At 43.9% G+C, this 27,227-nt stretch overlaps 1 protein-coding gene across 7 annotated transcripts in view; it reads right to left on the bottom strand.

Moving 5' to 3' along the window:
- FBXW4 (F-box and WD repeat domain containing 4) overlaps positions 1–26,284 on the bottom strand; it is an 81,744-nt gene extending 55,460 nt beyond the window's left edge. Inside the window, exons 1-6 of one of the 7 annotated variants that reach the window (XM_045068832.1) lie at positions 14,193–15,445; positions 13,933–14,012; positions 13,520–13,526; positions 6,999–7,094; positions 3,960–4,145; positions 3,373–3,505 (exon numbers count right to left, since the gene is read on the bottom strand). In XM_045068832.1, the coding sequence (XP_044924767.1) occupies positions 3,373–3,505; positions 3,960–4,145; positions 6,999–7,093 (414 nt within the window). In that variant the 5' untranslated portion in view covers position 7,094; positions 13,520–13,526; positions 13,933–14,012; positions 14,193–15,445. Of the gene's footprint in view, positions 1–3,372; positions 3,506–3,959; positions 4,146–6,998; positions 7,095–13,519; positions 14,013–14,192; positions 15,446–25,455 lie in introns of those variants that run through there. The other 6 variants (XM_045068831.1, XM_045068830.1, XR_006603180.1 and 3 more) reach the window with 6 other exon arrangements.
- Between the last annotated feature and the right edge of the window lie 943 nt (positions 26,285–27,227).

The following is a 27,227-nucleotide window of genomic DNA, read 5'->3' as shown; positions in this document are numbered from 1 at the left end:
TTAAGGAAGTGGCCAGGAGGCCCCTGGTCGCAGGAGCAGCAGCACACCAGCCACCAGAAACCGGAATGTCATGACGCCCAAGGGAAGGGAGTTGACAACAATATGCTGATCACACCTTACTCTCAGTGGTCAAATCCAAAACAAACCCACCCCTGGAAAAGACAGAACTCAGCAGAAGTGGACATTTATACAGTCCTTTCAGAAAAGCAGTCAAAGATAGGCATCAAGACCCTAAAAACGACCAAAGCCTCACACCTAGTCATTCTATTGCTGAGACCCTAGCTGAAGATAATGATCCTAAAACGAAGAGAAACCTGTGCGATAAAAATATTCCCAGCAGCCTACGGTTGCAGGAAGAGCAGGCATGGGCTTTGGAATCAGACACATGTGTCTGCACCCAGTTGTTACTTATTAGCTCTGATCTTAGGGATGTTTCAGGAATTCTTAGCCTCAGTTTCCTCATGTGTACAATGCGAAATAATACCTATCTTTTGAGGGCTTCAGAAAAGTCAAGAAATGCGTAAAGCACCAAACACAGTAAGTCAGCATCTGGCAGGTATCCAGCATTCAGTAATGGTGGGTCTTATTACTCATTAAGCCATTAAAGAAGGCACAAATAATATGTAATAATAATAGGAAACCTTGTAACATAAAGTAGCTACAGTAGGGTAATGGGGCATGCAAAATATACTATGAGCATAATTATGTGAAGAAACAATTCTCCTAAAGGAGAAAAGGTGAAAATGAACAATTGTCAAGTGCTCAGCATCGTGTCTGGTTACTTGTACATAAATAAGCAAACCTCTGCATTGAAAAATAACTAAAAGAAGAAAAAAAACCCAACAAATTCAAATGTTTATTCCTTCATAAAATCTCCCCTTTCAAGCCAGATGTGATCTCTCCACCCTCTTTCTTTCTGGCCCTCTCCCTAGGGCCTCACACTTCATAGTCCTGGCCACTTCCCATGAGCTTCTGCACCACTGCAGGCACGTCTCCGCTTGCCTCCAGAAGAGAGGCCATCTCTTCCTCACCTTTGACGAGCCCCAGTGCCTTGTGCACTACAACTTGCATACAGTAGGTACTTTTAGGAATGAATGGAAAAATAGAGAACTAAAGGAGACAAGGAAAGAATGGTCAGAACCAGCCCAGGCCCACTGAGAACATTCCTACATTCCTATCACATCTCAGGATGGAGCTGGCCTCTGTAAACCCCCAAGAGGCAACCCACATTAAGTCACGATAAGTTTGAAAGTGGCAGGGGGGAGGAGGAAGAAGGCTCTCTGAGCAGTCCCTAACTCAGAAGTCTTACAAAGAAAATGTTTTAGTTCCTTTCACCCCAATAAAAACAAATTTCTTTCCTAAAACACAGTATGTATTTGGGGAAACAAACAGGCTATAGATGTTTACAGGCAAACATGACTAAGTTGTCATGAAGACTGGCATGTATCAGAAGCCTACAGAAGCAGCTATGGGACTGCAGAAACCACCAAAAAGAATGAAGAGCTGGTTATAAAAGACTAGCAATGGGTCATGTAGAAACAGGTCAGGAAGATGAAGGCAGCTAGAAGCAAAGACAGCAACAGAGAGGGAGCAGACACAGCATCCAGAAATCTGCAAAGGTGGGCGGTCCGGAGATCACCGGGGAACCCCAGAACAGCAGGCCAGCTTTTGGGAGTTGAAGAACCAGGACACACGGGGAAATTCTGTCACTGACTTAAAAGAAATCCTCAACAGGAAAAGGATGAACTGTGGTGACAATTTTAAAATTAGAAAGTACCTACTTTAATGCTTAAAAACAAATTGAATCTACCAAACAGGGTTGAGGCAGTACTTAAAACATGATACTAGGGGTGGCTGGGTGGCTCAGTTGTTAAGCATCTGCCTTCAGCTCACATCATGATCCCAGGGTCCCAGGATGGAGCCCCACATAGGGCCTCCTGCTCCACGGGGGGCCTGTTTCTCCCTCTCCCACTCCCTCTGCTGTGTTCCCTCTCTTGCTGTGTCTCTGTCAAATAAATAAAATCTTTTCAAAATTTAAAAAAAAAAAAACATGAAACTAATCCAACATCCCAAATATTAGGATTACTACCCTTTGATTACAAGCAGTCCATCCCCCTGGATTGCTACCTTTGGTCATAAAGCTTAGTTTTCATTGCTCTGGGTGTCAGACCCCAGAGAAGAGGGCAGAAGAAAGACATGTCACTGAAAAGAGGGGTCAGGGGAGACTTGAAGCCATAACAGGAAGATGCCAGAAGGCAATGGGAATATTTGTAGGTTACACATGCCAAAAAGATTTCTATGCAAATTGATTTCTGAGGAGTAGAGCAAGTTAGGGCCAGTCTCTTTGGAAGGAATAGTACAACGACGGTGACCAGTCAGAAACCTGAAATAAGTACAGGGTAAGGGAAACAGGAAATAGGCAATAGGAAATTCAGTTTCCAAATTGGTTCAGAAAAGTTATCGAGTAAAAACTGCAACTTCCCTCTCCAGAGACCCTCCCCAGGTGTCTTAGCGGCCCATTTGCTGACACGAGCAGCATTTTTGCTCCTATTGGCACTACAAAGTCTCCAGATGCTGGGAAACAGGCAAGTATGATACTGTCAGGCATCCTGCACCTCGACTCAATTGTCAGCGCAGTTTCCACAGCAGCCCCAAAACACCAGGTATGTGTGGGCCCAGCCTGGGACTGCTGGACACAGTGGGGGAGAAAGATGTTCTTCTCTATCTCATGGGTGGAGGCCTGTTTGACTCAAACTTGGAGGAGCAGAGTCCCTAAAGCAGGGGTCACACTACTTATCGGCCTCGTTCTGTTCCACGTTGGCAGATGACTGACCGTAGACCAGGCAGTTTGGCGATGACGCACTAAAATGCCTTTCTCTCCTCGTCTTTCTACTGCTTGCTGACCACATCGCTCTCCAGAGAAGCAGTAAAAACACATTTTAATTATCAGCCTGATTGCTTATAAACAAGGTGGTGAAAAATTAACCTCCCTAAACAGAGAGCAAGCAAAAGGAGGGAGAGTTTAAAATAAAATATTGGGGTCAGAACTCAGCCCACAAACTTGAGGAAATTCAGCGCAGGGAGGAAAAGCTAGCCAGGCCCTCTGTTTTTGAGTTCACGCCACATTTCAAGTGAGTGGCAAGCTTCCCAGCCACTGTCCACTCCTTTCTCAGGCCAGCTGGCAGGGACAGAGCCTGGCATGGTAACCTGCATGCCAGAGGCACATAAGTGAGTCCTTTATCGTGTCGTCCCCCACTACCCCCACCCAATGCCCTCAGCCAATCCCAAGACTCAAGGCCCTATCCACCCTCTCCCACCCTACTCCCTATAGACAGGCGGGAATAACCCTATGTAAGGGGGGAGACTACTCACCTTGGCCGTTCTGTCCCTGGAGCCACTCACGATGATGCCCCCTCTGCAATCCACACAGTTCACCTCCTGTTCATGAGCCGAGTACTTGACAGTGAAGGTGCTATGAATCTTATGAACACCAATCTTCCCATCTCTAGGAGAGAAATAGGGAGCCCACCCCCAATAGCCAATTACTCTCTCCGTCGGAAGAGAACAAGGCTACAGAAGCAGCCAGAGTCTCCAGTGATGTCCAAATTTGCTGTTTTAAGCAATTCAGCTCAACAAGGCACTGAGCTCTGAGACACCTCTACTTCTTCAGTACACTTGGAGCTGAGCAGAGCTGAGAGATAAAACAAATCTCTCCCATGAGAGTATCAAAACCAGCTTCACTTTTCATTAAAGGCTCTTCCTGTTTTCCCTCTCCAGCTAACCCTATTAAATGCCTTTGGTAAACCTCTCTGCTACAAATGGGGGAAAAAAACACTCCCTCTTCTTATGGTCTCCTTCCTCACCTCTTTGGAGTTGAGAGAGAAAATCAGAGGCAGACAAGCCGAAGTCCCCTGAAGAATGCTAAGGAAGAAGGAGAAGGAGAAGCCTGCAGCACTTACCCTCCGGCACTGATAATATGCGAGTTGGCCAGCACGAAGTGGCAAACGTCCTCATCATGCCCAGCAAAGACTCCCAGGGGCCGACGGTTCAAACTGGCACCATCTGGGCGGAACTGATAGGCCAGGATGAAATTAGCCTGGGATATGTACAGAGAATCACCTTCTAGCTGCATCCAGGGCATCTGACTGCAAAGACGTAAAACACAATTTAAGAATTATCAAGATACAGCATGAAAACTCGACTCCAATCTTTGGAGAGGCTGACTGATGCCCAACTTAGCAAGGATAACCTGCACAGCTAAGCCTTCACCTCCCTTCTCTCCTGTAAAATTACGTACCCCTAGGCCACCCTCAGAAAACCAGAGAGATTGAGCTTTATGGTAACCTAATCTTCTTTGGACTTTCTAAAAGAAAGTCAGAACTAAAAGATCAATTAAATATCACTCTGAATTAGAGAATGCTTAAGACTCAAATTACTGGCAGCATAGACTTCTTGGGGGTAGGCAGAGTATGGCAAATTCAATGACTGGGCTGTGGAGAGGGTTAAAAAAGAAACCTTCCACCCAGATGAAGTGATTTTCTTTCATTCTGCATCCTCCCCGATTTGAAGTGTTAAGCGGTAAGTTTCGAGGTTCCAAGACTCCCACACATACTTCTTACTTCTTCCCCCAACACAGCAGATGGAGAAAAGAGAAGAGTGAGCCCCAAGAAGCCCCATTCCCTATCCCGCTATAGCAAAGGGGCCATTCATAAGTGAAAGGAATAAAGCCATTTAGGAAAGGATGCTAATGCAGTGGTTAGCTATCCAGGTCCGCCCAGGGGATAGCTGTGTTTCTGTATTAGAGGGTAAGTGGAGCAATGGGAAAACATGGCTGCGCAGCAGTCCACTACAGTTTGGGGGCTCCAATGTAATACTCAGCTCTCCTAGGCAGCTGATAAAAGAAATCCACAAATAGTTCAAGATTCTCTCTATAGTCTGGCAGGAGGAAGAAAGGTTAGAAGCCAAAGGCCAGTCCCACCGCACAGAATGAGCCTTAAGAAAGAAGTCTCTGCCAGGGGCGCCTGCATGACTCAGTCAGTTAAGCGACCAATTAATTTCAACTCAGGTCATGATCTCAGGGACTTGAGATCAAGCCCTGAGACAGGCTCCACTCAGCGTGGAGTCTGCTTGTCCCTCTCTCTCTGCTCCTCCCCCTCACGCACTCAGTCTCTCTCTCTCTCTCTCTCTTTCTCTGCCTCACGCACACACACTCACACACGCACACATAAATAAAGTATTTTAAAAGAAGGAAAGAAAAAGAAAGGAAGCAAGAGAGGAAGGGAGGGAAGGAGGTAAAAAGAAAGAGAGAGACAGAGAGAAGGAAGGAGGGAGAGAGGAGAGAGAGAGAAAGAAAGAAAGAAAATGAAAGAAAAAGAGAAGAGAAGAGGAAAGAGGAAAAGAAAAGAAAAAAAGAAAAAAGATAGAAGGAAAGGCAAGCCAACTCTGCCAGACCCGAGGTTCTCTGGTGGAGACTAAGCCCCTTTCCAAGGCAGACCTCCCAGCAGCCTGTCCTACTCTATGCAGGAGTTCTGCAGCTACCCGATCCCAAGCTAAGCACAGGGACAGCTGATTCATCCGCATTTACAGAGTCACCATCTCCCACTGCCAAGCCTGTCTGAGCAAACTGGGCTGTGTTTCTTCCCCAGACTCCTTAATACAAGCGTCATGGGAATGTGGAAAAGTTCTGCAAATTGACTTGACGGGCCATTAAATGCAGCTTGGACTTTGTAGTAGCTGAGTTTCTGCTCAGGAGGTTTTTACAAGCATGTGCATATATTATATAGGACGTGTGAAGAGTGTGTAGAGATGCCTATATTCTCACTCATGTGCTTCTTTCTTCAACAGCCCCTTGCACGGGTCTGTGGCACACTCAAGTGCGGAGCAAGCAGAAGGGGCTGGAATGCATGCGTTTAGAGCCATCTGGTAAACAGCCACTTGCCTAGGACGAGAAACCAGGTTCACGCCAGGCGAACAGTGGAGAATCCCGGGGCCGCCTGGTAACTGCTTTGTGTGTTTATTTGCCAAACTGCTTTGAAACCATCCCCAAAAAAGACGTCAGGGACAAAACCTTGATAGAGAAATAATCTGTACTTTCTGGTATTAAAAGGCAAAAGCGGGAAGCACAGGATAAAGTTTTTTACCATGAAAATCTCTCTCCTCCCAAGTAGTTTCTTTACCATCATGAGTGCCAGGACCCACACACACTTCACAGTACCCACCACCCAGGAAAGCAGCAGAAACTGGACACCAGCAAGGGAGAAGGGGTCCTCAAAGGAAGAAGCCTGAATGCAGGTCAACTTGCAATGAGGAACCACGATGTTCCTTATCCATTCCAACCAATCGATAAGGAGCACTTTTTTGGTAGGGAGTCAAGTGGTAACTATGAAATAATGCAGTATCAGTGAAGCATAAAATGTGTGGTATTAGCAGTCCAAAGCCACTGTCTAACTTTCCTCACAGTTCCGAGCTTTACCTCCTATAACATCTAGAGCCAAGCCCATAGGTCCTATTTTGCCTTCGTAATAAAGTTGGGCCGAGGGCTAATGGAATGAAGGAAGTGAAGGTGTGAGTCCACAGAGCTGATTTAAACAAAACAAGTGTAAAAAAAGATGGGTTGAAATGCTGGCTTCATTTCTTTCTTTCAATAAGATACATAAACAGCGGTTACCCCTGAGTTGGCGCATTATATGGAAGTTTTGTTTTCTTCTTTAAATTTTTCTATTTTTTCAAATCTCTACAATACACATGTCACTTTTATAATCATAAAAATGCGGAATTTGTTAAAATAAAGCGCACTTTTTGGTAATTTTTACAAATGTAAAAAAGAAAAAGAAGAAGAAAGTTGTCCCTCTGACGCCCCGTTCATGATGTTTAAAGGATTGCCAGGGCCACACCACTCAAGAGAGACACATTTCCACTCTAGCTAGGACCAGACTTTTTACTTCCCAGCATGCTTTTCTATCGCAGGTAGCTTTAAAAGAGGTAAGAGGCTACTTTACCTGCATCTCCACTTCAGCAGAATCCCCTCTCGGCAGCGCCCCAACCTCCAGTTCTGAGACACCTTCACCCGTTCCTTCACCGGGACACTGGCCATCCTGTTTTCAGACAGAACAGATAACCTAGTCATGACAACTCATTACCAACCACAGAAAATTCTATAGGCGTATGAGTCAGAACTCAGAAGAGTATTTAGAATACGTCTAGGTATAAGTGATGGGGTTAGGACACCAGAAAGGAATAACTTTCTCTCCCCGCCCTAGGATAACCAAGAAAGCCAAGGACAACAGTCTGTCCATTACAGAGTCTATAGCAATGCCAAAGCAATCTAACAGAGAAAGGATAACAGAGAACTGGAACCACTGGCTATCCCTAAGGAAAAACACGAATTCTGACTCCTACCTCAAACCAAACAGAAAATTAATTGAAAATGAATTTAAATGTAACACCTAAAACTATAAGTTTAATAGAAGAAAATATGTCAAAATATCTCTGCAACGTGGGGGCTAAGCAAAGGTCTCTTAAGGGGCGCCTGGGTGGCTCGGTGGGTTAAGCCGCTGCCTTCGGCTCAGGTCATGATCTCGGGGTCCTGGGATTGAGTCCCGCATTGGGCTCTCTGCTCAGCGGGGAGCCTGCTTCCCTCTCTCTCTCTCTCTCTGCCTGCCTCTCCATCTACTGTCAAATAAATAAATAAAATCTTTAAAAAAAAAAAAGGTCTCTTAAGACACAGAAAGCAATAGCATGAAAGAAAAGTCTAATAAATGAGACATTATCAAAATTTTAAATTTTTGCTCACCAAAAATATACATTAATATACTTTAATATACACCACAGTCTGGAGGAAAATAGTCACAAAACATATATCTGACCAATGGCTAATGTCCAGAAAATATGAAGAAATTATAAATATATGTGTATAATTGTATATATACATATATGTACATATTATACATATTTATATATGTATATATGTAATTTTATATATGTAATTGCATGTGTATAATGTGTACACACATTATATACATACACACACACACACACACACATATATATGAATATATTTTATTTTTGATGGCCAGGAAGGAACTCTGCTATAACCTTGGTGGGAAAGCAAAATGGTACAGCCATTTTGGAAAAATGTCTGGCAGTTTATTATAAATCTAATAATAATGAATTTAGATTATAAATCTAAACACATACTTACTCTATGACCTAGCAATTACGCAAGAGAAAGCATATGTCCACAAAAAGATTTGCACGAGAATGTTCATTGGAACTTTAGTCATAATAGCCAGAAGTTGAAAACAGCCCAGGCAGCCAACAAGAGAATGGGCAAACACCCCGTGGTATATATTTACCTGACAGAATGCTACTCGGCAATAAGGAGGAAAAAACTACTCATACACACAGTAATGTGGACGAATCTCAAAAACGTCCTGCTGGGGCGCCTGGGTGGCTCAGTGGGTTAAAGCCTCTGCCTTCAGCTCAGGTCATGGTCCCAGGGTCCTGGGATCGAGCCTCACATTGGGCTCTCTGCTCAGCAGGGAGCCTGCTTTCTCCTCTCTCTCTCCCTCTCTCTCTCTCTACCTGTGATCTCTATCTGTCAAACAAATAAATTAAAAAATCTTTAAAAAAAAAAAAAGTCCTGCTGAATGAAAGAAACATTACACAAAAGAGTTCATGTTGTATGATTCTGTAAATGTGAAGTGTAAGGAGGGGAACTAATCTATAATGGAAGAATCAGAACGGTGATTACCGCTAGGAATCCTGTCACTGGGAAAGGAATATACAGAAACTTTCTGGAATAACATTCTATATCTAAAGCTTAAGGGGATTTGGGTTACACAGGTACGGACACACTTGTCAAAAATGCATCAAATGAAAAAAAATGCACCCAATGATACACCTAAGATTTGAGCATTTCACTGTATATAAACTTTTGATAAATGAAAAGGTCCATAAACTAATATATACCAGGTATATGCATACATGCTGAAGCATTTACAGGTGAAGCGTCTGACCTCTACAACTCACTGAAATGCATGATAAAGCAAATACAGTGAAATGTTAACTACAGAATGTAGGTTGTGGGTATATGAGTGTTCATGGTACATTTCATTCAACTTTTCTGTTTAAAATTTTTCATTTAAGAAAATGTGTCAATAGTATCATCTGGGTGAGGAAAGTTAGCACAGTAAGAGCAACAGGAATGGCATAATTTATGACTGCGTTGGAGTGGCAGGGGATAGGGAGAAGGGCCCAAAGCCCCTCTGAAAATGCACCTTCAGACAGAATTTTGAAATCATGAGCAAGAATTTGAAAACTTCGTTTTAGGCCCCATAGCTCCCCTGTGTTTCCTTGCCCACTCCATTGGACAATAAAGGCACACTGCTTGGAACACAGAGTGATAACTACCATGTCTATTGAGAAAAGAAGAGAGAGACTTGCATTTCTTCCCATCTCTGCTATACCATCACATTTACTACCATTTGCTAAAAGGCAGCAGTCAGGTCCTGCTTTCAAGATTATAACAAATGCAGATTAGAAAAGATGGTTTTGGGGGCACCTGGGTGGCTCAGTCAGTTAAGCATCCAACTCTTGCTTTCAGCTCGGGTCATGAGCTCAGGGTCATGGGATCGAAACCTGCGTGAGGCTCTGCGCTCTGTGGGCAATCTGCTTGAAGACTGTCTCCCTCTGCCCTTCCCTCGACTCACACTCTCTGTCTCTCAAATAAATAAAAATCTTTTTTCAAAAGTTTCCTTCCTGTTGCTTAAATGTGTATAGTATTTTTTCTAATTATGGGTAAGACTGAGTATCTGGCTATATGTTTGAAAGCCATTAGCATTCCTTCTGGAAAATGCTTGTTCATACCCTTTGTCCCTGTTCTATGAGGACTTTGGTCTTTTTCTTGGGAGTTTGTAAAGGCTCTTAATATAATCTATATTGTCAATTTTGTTCCTATTTATTATTCTTTTTATAGCATTTTGCCCATGTGGACACTTAAAAAATGTTTACATATCCATGACTTCACATCAATCTTTTGAAACACTTTAAAGAGAGTGAATGTTCAGGAAAGGGTTTCTTATTATATTTTTCTGGCTAGAAGAGATCAACCCAAAATAGGGTTGTTGTTTTTTTAGTAGGCTTCATGCCTGATCTGGCGCTTGAACTCACAACCCCTGAGATCAAGGATCATATGCTCTACTGACTAAGCCAGCCAGGCGCCCCCAAAATATATTTTTATTTCAACCTTACTAAGGAAAATCTTTCAACATAGTGAGTAGAGTTTAGTTAACCCAACTGAACACTATTTTTAAGATGATGTAGAATGTTCTATAATCTCTCTGGATCATAATTCCAAAGATAATTTATTTAACATTTAGTATGGTGTTTATGATGAACCAGGAACTGTTTTTCATTTACCCAATATCAATAAGTGTTTTCATTTACCCAATATCAATAAGTGTTTTCATTTACCCAATATCAATAAGTATCAATAAGTGTTTGTTGGGGCACGTGGGTGGCTCAGTGGGTTAAAGCCTCTGCCTTCGGCTCGGGTCATGATCCCAGGGTCCTGGGATGGAGCCCTGCATCGGGCTCTCTGCTCAGCAGGGAGCCTTCTTCCTCCTCTCTCTCTCTGCCTGCCTCTCTGCCCACTTGTGATCTCTGTCTGTCAAATAAATAAATAAAATCTTTTAAAAAAAGTGTTTGTTGATAATTAACAATTATATTTAGATAGTTCACAATTATACTTCCTGTATTTTATCCAATTAGAAGACCTTGGAAATAACCAATAAACAAACTAGCTGATTCTTCAATTTAAAAAGAGAAAGCCATGGGCGCCTGGGTGGCTCAGTGGGTTAAGCCGCTGCCTTCGGCTCAGGTCATGATCTCAGAGTCCTGAGATCGAGTCCCGCATCGGGCTCTCTGCTCAGCAGGGAGCCTGCTTCCCTCTCTCTCTGCCTGCCTCTCCATCTACTTGTGATTTCTCTCTATCAAATAAATAAATAAAATCTTTAAAAAAAAAAAAAAAGAGAGAAAGCCAGAAAGCACCCAAACTGATATGAACTTAATATATAACAAACAAAGTAAAATTTTAAAGTAAGGGAAAAAATCACTACTTCATTAGTGTTGTTGGGTTTTTATGTAACATGTTCCCAAGTTTATAAGAAAGAAGGGAGGGAAGAGGAATATACATGTCTAGAAAGAACATGGCAAGTAAATACTCTAAAACAGTAAACTAGCAGGGGCACCTGGGTGGCTCAGTGGGTTAAGCCTCTGCCTTTGGCTCAGGTCATGATTTTAGGGTCCTGGAATCAAAGCCCTCCATCGGGCTCTCTGCTCAGCGGGGAGCCAGCTTCCCCCCCTCTCTCTGCCTGCCTCTCTGCCTACTTGTAATCTCTCTCTCTGTCAAATAAATAAATAAAATCTTTTTAAAAATCAAATAAAATATATTAGTAAACTGGGTCCCATTTCCCCTCACTTACTGGGGATGCTATAGGACAGTAAAGGAATGGTCAGACCAATATACTGGTCTGACACTATAAATTATTTATAAAATGAACAATTAAAAAAATAAAATAGTTAACTGTGGATAGTCATCTTTGTGTGTTATTTTCTTTGTGTTTTTCTGTATTTTCCAATTTTTCTACACTGTAGTATTTTGGTAAAGAAGAAAACACTCATTAAAATAATAATAATGCCTTTAAAAAATAAAATAATGCTGGTGACCAAACTGGATTATCAATGGAGAAAAAAACTGATTTACATTATATCTCATAACCCAATTTAATAAATCCCCCTGAAATCAAAGTGAATTAAAAAAAAATTTTTAAAGACTTTATTAGAGAGAGAGGGAGTGAGAGCATGAGCAGGGGTAGGGGCAGAGTGAGAAGCTAATTCCCAGCTGAGCAGGGAGCCCCTATGTCGGGCTTGATCCCGGGACCCTGAGATCATAACCTGAGCCGAAGGCAGATGCTTGACTGAGCCACCCAGGTGCCCCTTAAAATATTTTTTTAACTAGAAGATTTTAAAGCGTTTAAATGTTAAATGCTGCACAGAAGAAAAACAGGAGATTAAAATGAAAACAACGGAGTATATACAGGGAAAAATGAACAATACTATAGGTACAAGTTTTATCTCTAAAACTTTTAAGGGACTGACAGAAATCTACCAGAATAATACCCAGTCTCCAATGCCCTCTCATCCATAACTAACAGCAGATAAGAACAGTCCCACTGTGTCCACAGAAAAGACACTGAGGAAACATCCCACAACGTTAATACAGACATGCATATTAAAACAATTATTACAGTGCCACCTCACATCTATTATTAGGTGGGGGGAAAAGGAAGTTGGCTTTGGTTTGATGAAAGTTTTGGGTTTGGTTATACATGGCAGGTAGCACACTGGTACAGCCCTTCAGGAAGGAATTCTGTCTAGGAGAACTGTTAAATGACAGCTTCTGACCCAGCATTCCCATTTTCAGCACTAAATCACCAAGAAATAATTCAAAAGAAAAAAATATATTTTTACAAAGATATTTATAGTTGCGGCTATATATTTGAGCTAAAACCTGCAAGTGGCCCTGATGTTTGTCTGTGGGGAGAACAGTATACTCATGCAATGGATATCCTGCCACTGGAAATGACAGATGTGGGAACTGCCAAACATTTTGGAAAGGACCATAGCGAGCGATGGTAATTTTAAAATGAAATTCAATTTATAAAGATAGAGGTGAAGATACGCTACATAAAATTAGCCTCCGTAAACACACCAGAAGAGGTAAATAAATGGTGCTTTGCAAGTGAGTTTCTAGATCTTACATATTTATACAGATCTCTCTCACATAATTGTTGATCATTAGATCTCTCAATTTACCTTTAACTAAATAGTAGAATCAATGAAGTTGTGGGAAAAGCCCAGAATGCACACTTAGGAAACTAGGATCTGAATCCCAGTTCAACCTCTTATTAATTATAGCATTCTGGTGACCTGACTTCTCTAACAGCCAATACCTTCCCCCAAGAAATGAGGACAGTATTTCTCACAATCATGGTTTTTTAAATGACAACTAAAACAAAGTACCGTGTAAGTACAGAAAACGTCCATTCTTTTTACATAAATATAAATACAGGTAGTAGTTAATACCAATTAATAGTGTCATCCCTGAAGCTGATCCAATAACCATTTATTTTTCCCCTAACTAATTAATTACAATTATTAAAAACTGTTCCAATGTCAAACAGTAGTCCTCTTTCAGGCTGAATGATAAGGATTTGAGTGTACACACATTAAAGCTAAATTATGTTAGTGAATTTATCACTGGGTGAATGCAGTCCCTGGTTCACAATGCTAGAGAGCAAGCCTCGTGATCAGATGGAGAGAGAACTAAGCAGAGCAAAGGACAGTTAACAGGATGGACCAAAGAATTAAACTCTTAATGAGAAAGATCAGACTCCCTGTCAAATCTTCTCTGCAAATCCCTCCCAGGTTATAAAAGAAGACATCCTCTGTAGCTCACCTGTCGTCTGGAGTTAGGTCCAAGTTAAGAGGTAGAGATGAAACCAAAAATTGAATATTCTGGATCACAGCAGGAAGGAAGCGAGGGGGGAAGGATCAATGTATTTCCTGAACTGGGTGAAGGATAACACTTCTCTCATCTCTCTGATCACTTAACTGCCATTTGCTGACACTTTACTAAGGGTCAAAGCACTGCCCTAAGGGCCTGATCACCCCAGCAACAAACTTTCAAAGTTGAACTTTAAAAGCTGCTGCCAAACAGCAGGTGCAGGCGTCCTCTCCCACAACCTACACCATCCTCACGACACTTGGCTCTGGCCCTTCAAAATCAAATTTCAACTTTGTCAAGCCACTCCCTTTGGCTCTGACTTGAGAAATAGTGCCACTTTGTTCAAAGCAGCTTAACAACTCAGCTTTTTCATCCCTTTTGTCCACTTCATCATCCTTGATGGTTAGTTTCCCTAGCTGGTGGCGAAATCCTATGGCTTCAGCACCTGAAAAACCAAAAGGAATAAAACAATCTTTCTCTGAAAACAGGTACCCATCCTCTCCTCCCTCCCCCCTTGGGACCTGTCACAGTCCGGTCAAAGGGGCTGGTAGAACAAGGCAGCAGACGTGCCTAAGAAGACAGGAGCAGGTGCCCCTTGGAATTCAATAAGGACCCTTGTTCCCACCTTTGAAATGCTCTCCGGTTGGCTGTTTCTCCAACACACTTGCTGGTTTAAAGTGGGGGTGCTCCCCCCGAAAATGATTAGTGCCCTGTAAATAAACCTCTCACAGGGCTGTTAATGCGGGGTTAGAATCTCTAACCAGCCTGTGGGCTTGCTGGAACTCCCATTTTCCCAGCCCACCTTCTCTTGCCTCAGGCTCATTTTCCACTCGGGCCCCCTCCCTCTCCGCTTTCCGGCTCTTAGTCACCATTACAGTCTGACTGCATTCCTGGGCGCAAGACCTATTTTAAACAAAAACAACACAACATGCCCCCGTGGTAAGCTATGGGGCCCCTTAAAATCTTGGCAACAAGCGAGTCCAGAGGGACAGAAATTAATCTAGGCAGTTATCTAGAGTCCCCTTTCATTTCACATCTCCTCCCTCACCCGGCAAACTCAAAGCAAATAAATAAACCTAGTCTGAATAAAAATGCCTTGTGCTGAAGGAACGGAAACACAGGTATCTCAGGGAGGTCGGAGACTCCTGGATCCCAACTCAGTTTTCCTCCCTGCCCCATCCTGCAGTTCGGCTCCCCTGGATGCCGTGGAGGCCACCGCCCTGCATGACTGGCATGACTTCCATAAGCCTCAGTCCCTGCTGATTCCAGAACGCTGGCAAAGGTGGGGAGCCTGTCCACAAACGGAGAACAAGGCCACCTCAGGGCGCCCGGGGCTAAGGAGGGGAGACGGGACTACTCAGGATGGTGCTCATGGCTTGGAATTTTAACCTTGCCTCTTGATTTATTTGATCCTGCTTTCCAGAAAGATTGTCCCTTGTATTGCCTGTGCCTACCCTACCTTCTACCAGTACTAAGAATTCGGCTCTAATGTACAAGTATTTTTTTTTAAATGTAGTTAATTTTATTCTTTTTAAACCACAAAATAGAGTACTTTGGTGGTACAAACGTTGACTTGTCACAGTCTGGCCAACAGTTCCCATCTGGGAAGGAGGTAGTCACTCAATGGCCAGAACTCCTGAGGGGTCCCTTTAAAATGCTAACACCCAGGTTAAAAGACTCAGGCAGGCAAGGGCCTGGCGCAGCAGGCAGTGCACAAGTATTTAAACAGCCCAAGACAGGACACTCTTCACTCTTCATTTACACTTGCACTGGATTAAATCCTCCAATGGCCTCAGCAGCTGAGGCCTATAATTAAAATTTTTTAAAATTTTTATTTATTTATTTGGTTGTTTGTTTGAGATCAAGAGGGAGAGAACAAGCACAAGAGGAGGAAGGGGCAGAGAAGGAGAGAGGAAGAGAGAGAATCCTAAGCAGGCACCACACTCAGGACAGAGCCGGACATGGGGCTCAATCCCGCCACCAGGAGATCGTGACCTGAGCTGAAATCAAGAGTCAGACACTCAACAGACTGAGCCACCCAGGCACCCCAAATAAGATTTTTTTTTTAATCAACGAGTAATCATTATATTGTGTTAAACTGCTTACCCTTCTGGCCAGGAAACAGGGACACAGCCCCAACAGCCAGGGTGAAGTGAGACTGTTCCCCACCGTGATGAGAGGACCATGTAAAAGATGAGGCAGCAGACCCACCTGTCCCCCTGCAAGGTCTCACCTTGCTCATCCGACCGTACCTCCTGTGGTTCCACAGCACACAAGCAAACTCTGGCCAAGCCCATCTCTTCTACATTCATTCCTACCCTTGTACCTTCTCCTGAATTGTCAGCACCAGCCTAGCCTGTCCCAGACAAACGCTTGCTTCTCTGTTCTGGGCACTAGTCAAATTCACCCATTCTGCACGATCCAGCTTCCACCTCTACTTCCTAAGTCCTGCAAACAGTCCTCTCCCTCTCATGTGAACCCCTGGACTGAACGTACCACAAACTGAGGCACTGTTAACTTTCTGCGGCTTTATGTCTTGTTTGTCCAATCCAGTCCTAAATTCCACAGGATAAAGTCTTAGCCTCTTAGTACTTCTAAAAGTACATCCCAATCGGCATGCGGCAGAGCAGTGGTACACCAGAAACCCTGAACAATTGTGCCATTACACTTTAAACAATTTCTAGAATTGACTTTCATTCAACTCGAGATCCACCCACTTTCATGAAGATTTCAGACAAACCACTGAGCCACAATATGGCCCCTGGCCCAATTTGCTGCAAATAAAATAAAGATAATGTGTCTGGAGGAAGGTATATGAATGGATATAAGAGAACAAGATCAAGGCAGTAAACAGTTCTACTCAAACAGGAACATACCAGATGGTGAATAAATAAATATACAGGTTTTCAACTTTCTAAAACTTGTTTTTTTCAAAGAACTTAACCTTTTAATCCTTTCATGTACTACCAAAAAATTCTAACACCATATAAAAGTATGTCTTAGACACAAAATGGGAGGACCCTAGGCCTATCATAACAGGTATTTTGATAGCTACTGTTTAGGAACCACTTAAGTCTTTTGGCAAGTCACACTTTCAACAATACTTGTAGCTTTTCAGGAGCCCAGACACACTACCTTCTTGCTCCAAAGTCCCTTCCTAAAAATGTATAATACACCACACCTTTAGGAACTCAACCAAAGCCTCCAAATTCTTATGCTACAGAAACTTGAGGGAAGGAACTTGAGCAGATAAGTTACCTTAATGTGGTACCACATGTCAAAGCTGTCCAAAGAAGTTTCAGAAGCTCTAGGCATAACCTCAATTCATAACCCTGAATATAGGATTTAGGACTGTGTTCACACTCACCTTCATTTCCTCCTACTATTGGTCAAGTTCTGTATTTGCAAGGCACTTAACTGCGTATGTTCTCCAAGATGTTAAGAGATATTGGGGCACCTGGGTGGCTCAGTGGGTTAAAGCCTCTGCCTTCAGCTCAGGTCATGATCTCAGGGTCCTGGGATCGAGCCCCACATAGGGCTCTCTGCTCAGTGGGGAGCCTGCTTCCCCCCCCACCCCACCTGCCTCTCTGCCTACTTGTGAGCTATCTCTGTCAAATAAATAAATAAAATCTTTAAAAAAAAAGAGAGAGAGATATTAAGCAATGGGAAAAATGTATGGTCAAACTCTTTTTAGACAATGCTGGCTGAAACAAAATTAAACAGGTCTCTTGACTGCAGGACTACTCGGTGTCTTTCATTTACCAACAGGCATTGTGAACCTCTAGGAGAAGCAATACGGAGCACAGCATTTCCCATACTCATTTGATCACAGAGTAAGTTTTTTCAAGAATCCCACAGTACAACTTTCAGAAAGGCTGATCTAGCAGTTTCTGAGCACAAACAACAGCAAGAAAGATGCTACTACTTTTTGTGAACAGGCCATCCTCTCAGTGAGTCATGAATTAGGCACTAGCAGCTTCACACGTGGACTTTATTCTCATACCTTAAAAATGACTTTTCCCTGGGCTCCCCATCTGAAATGTAAGGAATAATTACACTGCTCTGCTTCTCAGGGTTGTTTTTTATTGTTTTTAATCTTGCAACTGTGTTCCATATTAATCACTAAAACAGGTTCTCAGCCCAAGTAGCCAGGCTTCAAAATCCCTGGTGTCCTTCCAACCTGGATGAAGGGATGGAAAGAACATGAACCAGACACCACCCAGAAAGTTTTTACATCTCCAGTTTCAAGGCCAGTATGATAAAGTCAAACTGCAGCCGAGGTACTGGATAAATGAGAGGTTCTTCTTTAGTAACTCACTTCTAAAGAGACTCGGCCCCTCTTGGGCTCACACGGCAGCACCAGTATCTGAATCTTGACTCACCTTTTCAATATGGACTTTCTTAACTGCCTCCCCCCCCCCCACCAAGAAACATGGGAGGTCAAAGCTGGAACTACAGGAAAGAAAGAAAAAGATGTCCTGGAAGAAGACGATTTCCCCTTCTCTGCAGAGAAAGAACCCATTACAAGCTCATGAGCAAGGGAAATATCATTCCTGCTCGTGAAAGAGCTTTCCAGGAAAAGTATCTCAACATATTTACTATAAAACAATTTAATTTCCCTGTCCCATCACCTGCCACCCCATCCCCGTTCCCCCCAAAAAGCCCACAGATTGTGGATTTCCTCTCATTCTTGGCAGAGTTACCAGAAGAAACATAATACCCCCTCCGGAGTGCTCCCAACAGCTGCTGGAACAAAATGGGGAGCTGGGGGTAAACTTCCAAAGCTGCCTCTAAAAAGGACCATTCCCCCTGCCCAACCAGGCAGCCGGTGAACATAAGACTTGTCTTTCCCTACTTTCTTAAAGCAAGGAGAGACCCCCAAAACGACAGCATCCCCTAGTTCAAAACATTTGCCTCCACCCATCTGATCTTCTCAACTTGACCGTAAGCTGAACGCCGTGTATCGTTAAGCCCCCACTCCATGTCTTTGCTAACATGCATTTCTTGAAACAGTCCTCTACTAGTATCTTTTATTTGTTTGCTTAACCCACCAACTTCCAAGTTTGGATTTTTACCAAACTCCTCGTCAGTATAATCGCCTTGTCTCTGTCCACCTCCCCAAAACCACATGCCTTGTACACACACACACATCCCTCCTTTCAGGTCAAAAGCCTTGAAAAGCAAAAGTCTAGGAACAAATTCAGCAATGACTAACTACACCATACCCCAGCCCTCTCCCTTTCACCAGACGCTAAATGCGCTTCGGTTCTGGTAGAAAAGCCCCATCACCAGGCAGGGGAGAGACTCCCCCTACTCTTCAGCCTCTCAGCTGAGACCACCAACAAAGAAGTTCATGAATGTCAACTGGGAGCAGAGGCGATATCTCTCTCTGCTGAGGAGAAACTGGATGGAGCCTCTAGCATCATTCCCCAAAGGTGACAGCCGGGGTTGAGTGAAGACCGTGAAAACTGTACAAGAGCTGAGGGAGAAAATATAATGTAAGGAATGATTCGGAATCAGGGGCAGAAGAAGGTGGAGGGATGAACTGGCTGACCCCAAATGTCTTTTCCATCTCTACCTCCTATGATTCTTTGACCTCCAATTTTGTGCTGCAGACAAGGAATGGAAAGTCAACAGACGTGGCGATGTTTTGAAAGAGCCTGGCGGTCTGCTCTTGTCATTTAGTGGCCCTTGCGTGTATTTTTTAAGGTGTCTCTAAGCCCTGTCCTCATTTCACAGTTGTCACCTTTCTCAGCAATTTGAGCTTATGTCAAATACCAAAAAGAAGGAGAAGAAGAAAGAATGTACTGGCAATTAATTGTGGGCTAAAGAGGGGCAGCCCAGGGCCCATTGGGTGGCCCAGACTTCTAGGGAGGGCAATGAAGATGGTTTGGGTCTAATGGAGAACTGACTCAGAGCTGAGACAAGGCAGCTAACCCTCTAACAAGAGATAAATTCTTTCTGCAGATAGTCTCATCCTAGGCTTTAGATCAGTTCAAGCACTCACATGATTTGGGATTCACAAATATACTCTTAATTAGCACAACCGCCTCATTTCCACTGATTATAACTGGATTTCCATCTGAATTCTGTTCAAATCTGAGCAAGACTGCTGAATAGAAAGGACTTTCCTCAATAAACCAAATCTGAGGCTCCTAGGTGGCTCAGTCGGTTAAGCATCTACCTTTGGCTCAGGTCATGATCCTAGGGTCCTAGGATCGAGCCCCGTGTCGGGCTTCCTGCTCAGCCGGAGAGCCTGCTTCTCCCTCTCCCTCCACCTGCCACTCCCCCTGCTTGTGCTCTCTGTCAAATAAATAAATAAAATCTTAAACAAAAAAGGAAGAAAGGAAGAAAGAAAGAAAGAAAGAAACCAACCAAATCTTTGGATTCTCAATCTTGTCTGATGGTTAACTAACCTGAGATAAATTCTGGAACTGAGCCAAAATCTGTTTCTGTAGATTAGAGGCGTATGCCAATTTTCCAGAAAATTCAAAACTTGACTCTGTCCTCACTTTTTCAAACAGCTGATCTCATCTTAAATTTTCAACATTTACTTGCCTTAAGAAGAGTCTACCTAAATACTCCCTGTTCCAGAACCAGAGATGAACCCAGCGCTAGGGTCAACCCAGAGTTAAGGTTACATTGTCACGCAAAGATAATTCTTCCCTATTGTCTCAAGAATAATTTTTTAAAAATCTTTACGGTTCCTCAGTAACTTCACTGTCATTTTGATTTCAGCAGCTCACAATCTTTACCTGAGGGGAAGGTGCTAGGCACAGAAAATTCAAAGTATGGGGCAATGAAATATTTTCAGAGATCTCGTCCCAACAGGAGCTGCTCATTTCACAGACTGTGAAGACTCTAGATTTCCTCCATGTTTTTGCCTTGAATGTTAGGAAATTCATCCCCTACCACTCAAGTTTTGGAAGACTGGAAAGGATATAAGCAGCACTATATTCTGACATGGTCTTGGAAGAAAAGGCTTCTTCTTTTCTTCCAGTATTGCACTGGGAGGTACTAACTGCACTAGACCGTTTCCTGCTTCCACAGGTGTATTGTTTTATTTATTTTAAGCCTGTGGACTGAACTCAGCTTTTATTAACTCACAAAACGATTCAAAATAAAGCCTTTCCAGAAAGGCTAAAGAGAAATACATGCAACTATGAAATTTTCAATCAACTACAGAACAAGTTAAGTGACTCCCCTTCCTAGGTAAGGCAGGAAGGCAAAGGAGAAAGCCTAAGCTATTTTAAGTTGCTAATTGTTTTCTGAAAATCACTGTTCAGACCTTAAATGTAACCAGGCAGCAACGCCTTCTCCAGGTCAGAGTTAGGAAAGGAAACTTTATGCTTTCTAGACCCCAAAAATGCTCTTAGGTGCAATCATTTTAAAACAAACAAACACACTCTGCTTATCTGTATCCATCTGACCACTTTGGACGTTAATCATCACTGAAATAGATACCCTGTTCCCCAGCCTCAAAGAGCTCCAAGTCTGCAAGACCCTGGCTGAGGAATGAATGTACATGCCAGGGCAAACCCCTCAGAGCCTTACTTCCTAAACACCCATTGTTAATTCTAGGCAAATCTACCACAAGTAAATGCAAGGCGTACCAGCTATTGCGCAAAGGATAGCTAAAATAAAATTCAAGTTTGAAAACACACAGGACTTAATTTGGGAGGAATTAACATGAGACTGACCAAAGTATCTTTAAAAAACTCTTAGATTATATAAACAGCTATACTGTATTCTCTGTTCTTATTCATTTTCAGTATTAGAACTTACAGATAGCACCTCTGCTCTTCCACCTGTCATACTGTCTACTTCTTGCATCTAGCCTTCATTATAAACCGACGGGGTTAAATTTCACTCATTTGCTCTTGAAGACCGAACTAGGTTAGCTTCCCCCCTACCCTTCAGGGAAAACTTAAAAGACCACTATATGAAACATTTCCTTGATTTTTATATTAAAGATATTTCTATTCCCCCAGGCTTCATAAAACCTTCAAAGAAAACTGATTTTAAACCAGATGACTGACTCAAACTGTTTTTGTGTTCACTTTTTTTTTAAAAGCTCACAATACCTACCCATGTTCACTGTTTGGGCAAGAGGCCTGAAGGGAAGCAAATTATTTGTTTGTGGTTTTAAAGTGGCCAAAATGCCTTCAAGCACAAGTATAAGACCATTAACAAATCACAAGGAGCCAAAGCAGTTCATCTTACTAAACAAAGCTATGATCAGTTAGGAACAGCCAAACTGAATGGGACTTGCCCTGGGCCGGAAGGTCAGTAAACCTTAGCAGTTTGTGTTTCTGAGAATCAAGAGGCTCTTACAGCACGGAGTACAGACCCTAGGCCCACAGGTTCTGCTGTCATGCTTCCAAAAACATTCAGGACAGGTGAGAGAAACTAAGCTTTGCATGTGTGTGTTTTCTCCCACCTCCTGTCTTTCAGTAGCACCTCCAATTCAAACCATCTCTTTTGCTAAGTATGGACTAGAGAAGCCAAGCAATGAAAGAGTTCCATTTCACAACAATTTATTGAATACCTACTATGTGCTGGACACTGTGTTGGTTATTCCGCATTCATACATTTAAGCCTCATTTTACTGGGTAGTAAAATGCAAAAGTATAAAATTCTTTATAGATGATAAAACTCAGGTCCAGTGAGGCTGTGTAACTTCTGATTAAATGAAGTTTTGTGCTGTGCTCATAAAAACAGCCCACGGTCCAGTCTGCAGTTAACTAGTCCAAATCATAAACTACTGTCCTGGGGTACCTGGGTGGCTCAGTGGGTTAAGCCTCTGCCTTCGGCTCAGGTCATGATCTCAGGGTCCTGGGATCGAGTCCCACATCGGGCTCTCTGCTCAGCAGGGAGCCTGCTTCCTCCTCTCTCTCTGCCTGCCTCTCTGCCTGCTTGTGATCTCTGTCTGTCAAATAAATTAAAAAAAATAAAAAAATAAGAAAATAAATAAACTACTGTCCTGCCACTATTCAAGCAGCCATAGTCTCATTATACTTTGGGCCCAGGCTATCTGACGCCCTTAGAGGACTGGGGTGTATGCTGGCTCCCTCCGGGGATGACAACCACCTCTCTTGGTGGCTTATCACATCTCTGCAGCTGTCCAGAAACAGACCACACTGGTAAACATTCTCTCCACCTGCTGTAACACGCATAACTTCTTCCCTCAACTCAGAAAACATGAGCAGTGACCCTGCTCTTTATCAAGTGCTGTGGTAAAACAACTTCCCTAGAAGGTCGGAGATACCCCATCCTAGGACATGGGCAAGAAATCAAAACACACATGGCTAATAAATAATAAAGGCTATCACCTGACAGTCTCAAAGCACTTTATACTATAAACTCATTTTCATTTTGTTGTTTTTGCTCACAGAACGAACACTCATTCCCATTATCTCTCTTTTAGAGCATTTGAAAAGGAAAGAAAAATAAACATCAATTCTTTCATTCATTCAGTCTCTATAAGGAAAGAAAGCTTTGCCTTAGCTGGCTTGGGTTTCAGTCACTTTAGCCAACTTCCCTTAAAGGTCAACTGATCGGTCCTTTGAAAGAATTTTTCTTATAAGAAATGAAGGTAACAAGACTGCATGCCAAAAGATCCCAAAGAATCATTATCATACTAGATAACAAACCTGACTAGACAAAATCATACCAGAATAAAAGTTAAGCAAAATAATCAGGTTCAAAATTTACAAAAGATTATAGTAACCTTGTACATCATTAGTAACACCCAGGTGAAAAACATACTGAAAAAGAGACTGCATTCACAATAAAAACAAAATACATAACATATACAGGAATACTTAGGAAAAAACTTGACAACAGGTATGTAAGAACTTTACAGTAAAAACAACAGAAACTTTTGAAAAGGCACAGAATTTTTTTTGCTAGGGAGTTGAATGGGAGTGGAGACCTAACACACCACATAAAAAGGATAAATCTAACCCTAACCGATAGCAGATTCTACCAAAAAATAACAATATTTAAAACAGTAGGAAAATGGAAAAATATATCTGCAGAACAAAATGAAGTTCAGATGTGTGTGTGTGTGTGTGTGTGTGTCTATACACACCTAAACTTAATGACTGACAACATAAGCTTTCTAAAACAAAGTGAAAGAGAATTATTTAACAAAAGGTATAGTGATAACTAGGTTTAGGGGGAAAAAAGAGAAGGTAAACTCACCCTTGCACCAGAATAAAACTGATATTGATGAAAGTGTTAACTATCTTTAAAAAACCAAATATAAGAAAGCCAGCAGAATATCAAAAAGAAGATTCATCAGGTCTGTGGAGAATTTGTAAATTTCTCAGCTTTGGGGTAAAAAAAGAAAAAAATGACAAAAGACCGACAGATTCTGACATATTTAAGTGTAAAACTTCTATAGGCTAAAAATAGGAAAGTAAAAAGGACTGGAGAAAATATTTGCATCAAAGATGACAGATGAGAGTCTAGTATCTATGACCCACAGGATTCCAAATTTATGAGAAAAACATCAAGACCCCAATAATAAATGGGCAAAGACTATGTACAGATGATCTCACAGGTGAAACAAACACATGGAAAAATATTTATGGGGGTCAGTAGTTTAAAAAAAAAAAGCAAAAAATAAAACTTTGGGATACAATCATATGACCATTTTAGCAGATTTTTAAATTTTCACATGCAACTGGTTTAATGATTCTTTGTTGGTGCCACCGTAACTTGGTAGAATTTTACAAACCATAACCTTTGATCCAGTAATGCCCATCTTGAGCATTTATCCTAAGGAACTAATTTAAAAATGTGTGGTATGTGACGTATCTCAAAAGCTGTTACCCAAAAATGCTTTATTCATTTCACTGTTGTCTATAATAGCAAAAATCTGGACACGACATTAAAGTTTAATATTAGAGGAATGTTTTTAATCTCATTATGATAGAGTTTACAAACATTTATTATGCACCTATTCTGGCAGGATCAGTAAAACAGCAACTGAGATGGGGGAAGAAGTATGCAACTAAAAAGTTATTTTAAATAAAGGTGGTGCTATTATAACACTTTGCGGCTTAAAGAACTAATGTTGTTATACTGTTTTAGAATTACTTTTTAAAACCATAATTGGATGGAGTTTTAGATGCAATCTAAAAAGCTTTTACTCACCCAATTCTATTTTTTTTTCCCCCTTCCTATTCAACAGCTCAAATGGCTCAAGTACGTTTTCCACTCACAGGTCTCAGATCCTACCTAAAACAGGCCAGACTGCAGTACCATGCCTTGGTATACCACCTGGACCTAAACCAGTCCCCTGCCATAAGCAGGCACTCTTTTTTGTATCATTCTGCCTGTATCAAGTCAAACTACAGTTGGCACTTGGCCCAGGGGCCTTCTTTTCAGGTCTGAGTCCTTTTCTCCATATTCGATTTTATCTGAATCCTGCAGCCTAACAACCTTCAGAAGAGGGGGAGCGGGTGAATGTCTGTAACAACGTTCTGATAGGCCACACAGTGGCCTTGTAGGACCCAAGGAGGCGCCAAGGAAGCCTCAGACCAGCCTGGCTCCTGGGGGTACTGAGGAACAGGGCCAGTTACCTTCTTCGAGGGAAGACACAATTACAAGCTAAAGGCAGTGCTTAAGATGGCTAATTGTGAGAAGCTGCCCAAAGAGGGTACCGACTGAGGGATGCTCAAGGGAGGCTTCCTGGGGGCGAAGGGGGGAGGGCTCCGATAGGAGAGGGGCCCTTGGGGAGGGGTCCCCGCCGAGGCCGGCTTTGGGCCTCGCCTTCGGGGTGCGACATAACCCCGGGCCGACCAGGCCGCGGCGCCCCGCCCTTTCCCGGGACGCCGGCCGGCCCGGGGCGGGGAGCGGGCGGGTGAGCGGGCGCTTACAAGTCGGTGCCGAGCCGCGTGAAGCCGGAGTTGAGCGAGGCCCGGGCTATCCGGCGCCAGAGCAGGTCGCAGCTGGTGAAGCGCCGCAGCCAGCGGCACACCTGCGCCAGGCGGCCGAGGGCCCGCATGTCCAGGTAGGAGCAGATGAGCAGCAGCAGCTCCTCCGGCAGGCGCAAGAGCGCTGGCCCCGCAGCGGGGCGGCCGGCCGGCTCCCTGGCCGCTGCCTCCTCCTCGGCCGCCGCCGCCACGGCCACCCCTGCCGCCCCAGGCCCTGCGATGCAGCCCCAAGCCTGAGCCCCTCGTCCCTGCGCTCTCCCCGGCCTCGCGTCCTCCCGCCGCCCAGGCCTGACTTTCCATTCCTCCTCCTTCCCATCCCCTCTTCCTCTAGCCTCCCTCCCCGCCCCTGCGCTCCCCTCATCTTCCCGCACGATCCTTCTCGCCCCTTCCTCCACGTTTCCGCCTCTCTCTCCTTCCTCCCCCGGGCCTGCCCTGGCTCCCGCCTCGGCCCCCAGCCCCGCTGCCTCCTTCGCTTTCTGCAGCCCCGGCTTCCCTTCCGCCCCGCTTCCTCTTCCGCCCTGCCCTGCTCCAGCTTTTCCCTTCCCCTTCGCCTTCCTTCGCTTCCCCCTCGCAACCCTCCCTTCCTGCAATTTCCTCGCCTCCCCGCCCTCGCCTTCGCCCGGCCCGCCGTTCCCGGGCGGCCCCGGGTGGCCCTGGCTGCCCATGAGCGGCCGCGGGCACAGCCCGAAGCAGAGGCGAGCTGCCGCGGCCGCCGCCGCCCCAGGAGGAGGCGACACCATGTCGGACCGGGTCACATGGTGGCGCGGGCCGAGACCTGGGCCCGCCCCTCACACCCGCAGCCGCGGAGCCGCTGCGGGGTGCGGGCCAGGCCAGGGAGCGGGCCCCCTCCCCCATGGGCAGGGCCGCCGGGAGCATCGGATGGAAGCACATGCATTCATTCTTCTGGCATGTGAGGCCGGCTGCGGGGCGCCCGAGGCCCCAAGAAGAGCTTCCGCCTTCTACGAATCTACCTAGTAGTACCTCTGCCCTCAAGAAGCATCCACTTGGGTGGCCTTCCCTCTCTAGGAGCCCTCTTCTTCCCTGGGTGATGCCTCCTTTCGACAGGCCACTTCCCAGGGCCCCGGACACCGCAGCCCTGGGACTTGGCACTTTCCCTGGGCCGGGTCCTCCCGCAGGGTCGGAACCGCTCAGGACTGTGAGTTGGTGTTTTAGACATTTGGGGAGGCTGCAGTCCTCTAGGTTCTGAATCAGTAACTCCCAGTGCTGTTATTAGGAAATGACAAAACCTGGGGCTTCTTACTATTTACCACACAAGTGCAAATGGATTCTCCAAGGTCACCCAGGAGTCCTTCCCCAACACCAGGCATTCCATTCACAAGGGCACCAATCTGAAGGGAGAGCTAAGAAAACCCTACTGAAGTCTTCGCTAGCTGTCCAACACATCCTGCCAGACCCTTGTAGCTACTGAGTATCTGAAAGGTGGCTGCTCCAAACTGAGGTGTGCTATGGGAAACATACAACAGATTTTGAAGACATATAAGAAAAAGCATGTTACTTACCTTAATACTTTCATGTTACATGTTGAAATGATAAAGATTTTTGATGCACTGGGTAAATAAAATATATTTTAATGTAACTACTAGGTAATTTATAGAGGCCCCTGGATGGATCAGTCAGTCGAGCATCAACTCTTGATTTGGGCTCAGGTCATTACCTCAGGGTTGTGAGATGGAGCCCCCATCAGGCTCTGTGCT

This window comes from Mustela putorius, unplaced genomic scaffold (assembly GCF_011764305.1).
Source record: "Mustela putorius furo isolate JIRA1106 unplaced genomic scaffold, ASM1176430v1.1 tig00003909_pilon_pilon_pilon, whole genome shotgun sequence".
NCBI classification, from domain to species: Eukaryota; Metazoa; Chordata; class Mammalia; order Carnivora; family Mustelidae; genus Mustela; species Mustela putorius.
Note: the sequence above shows the minus strand (reverse complement) of the source record. Positions and strands in the feature narration are given on the sequence as shown.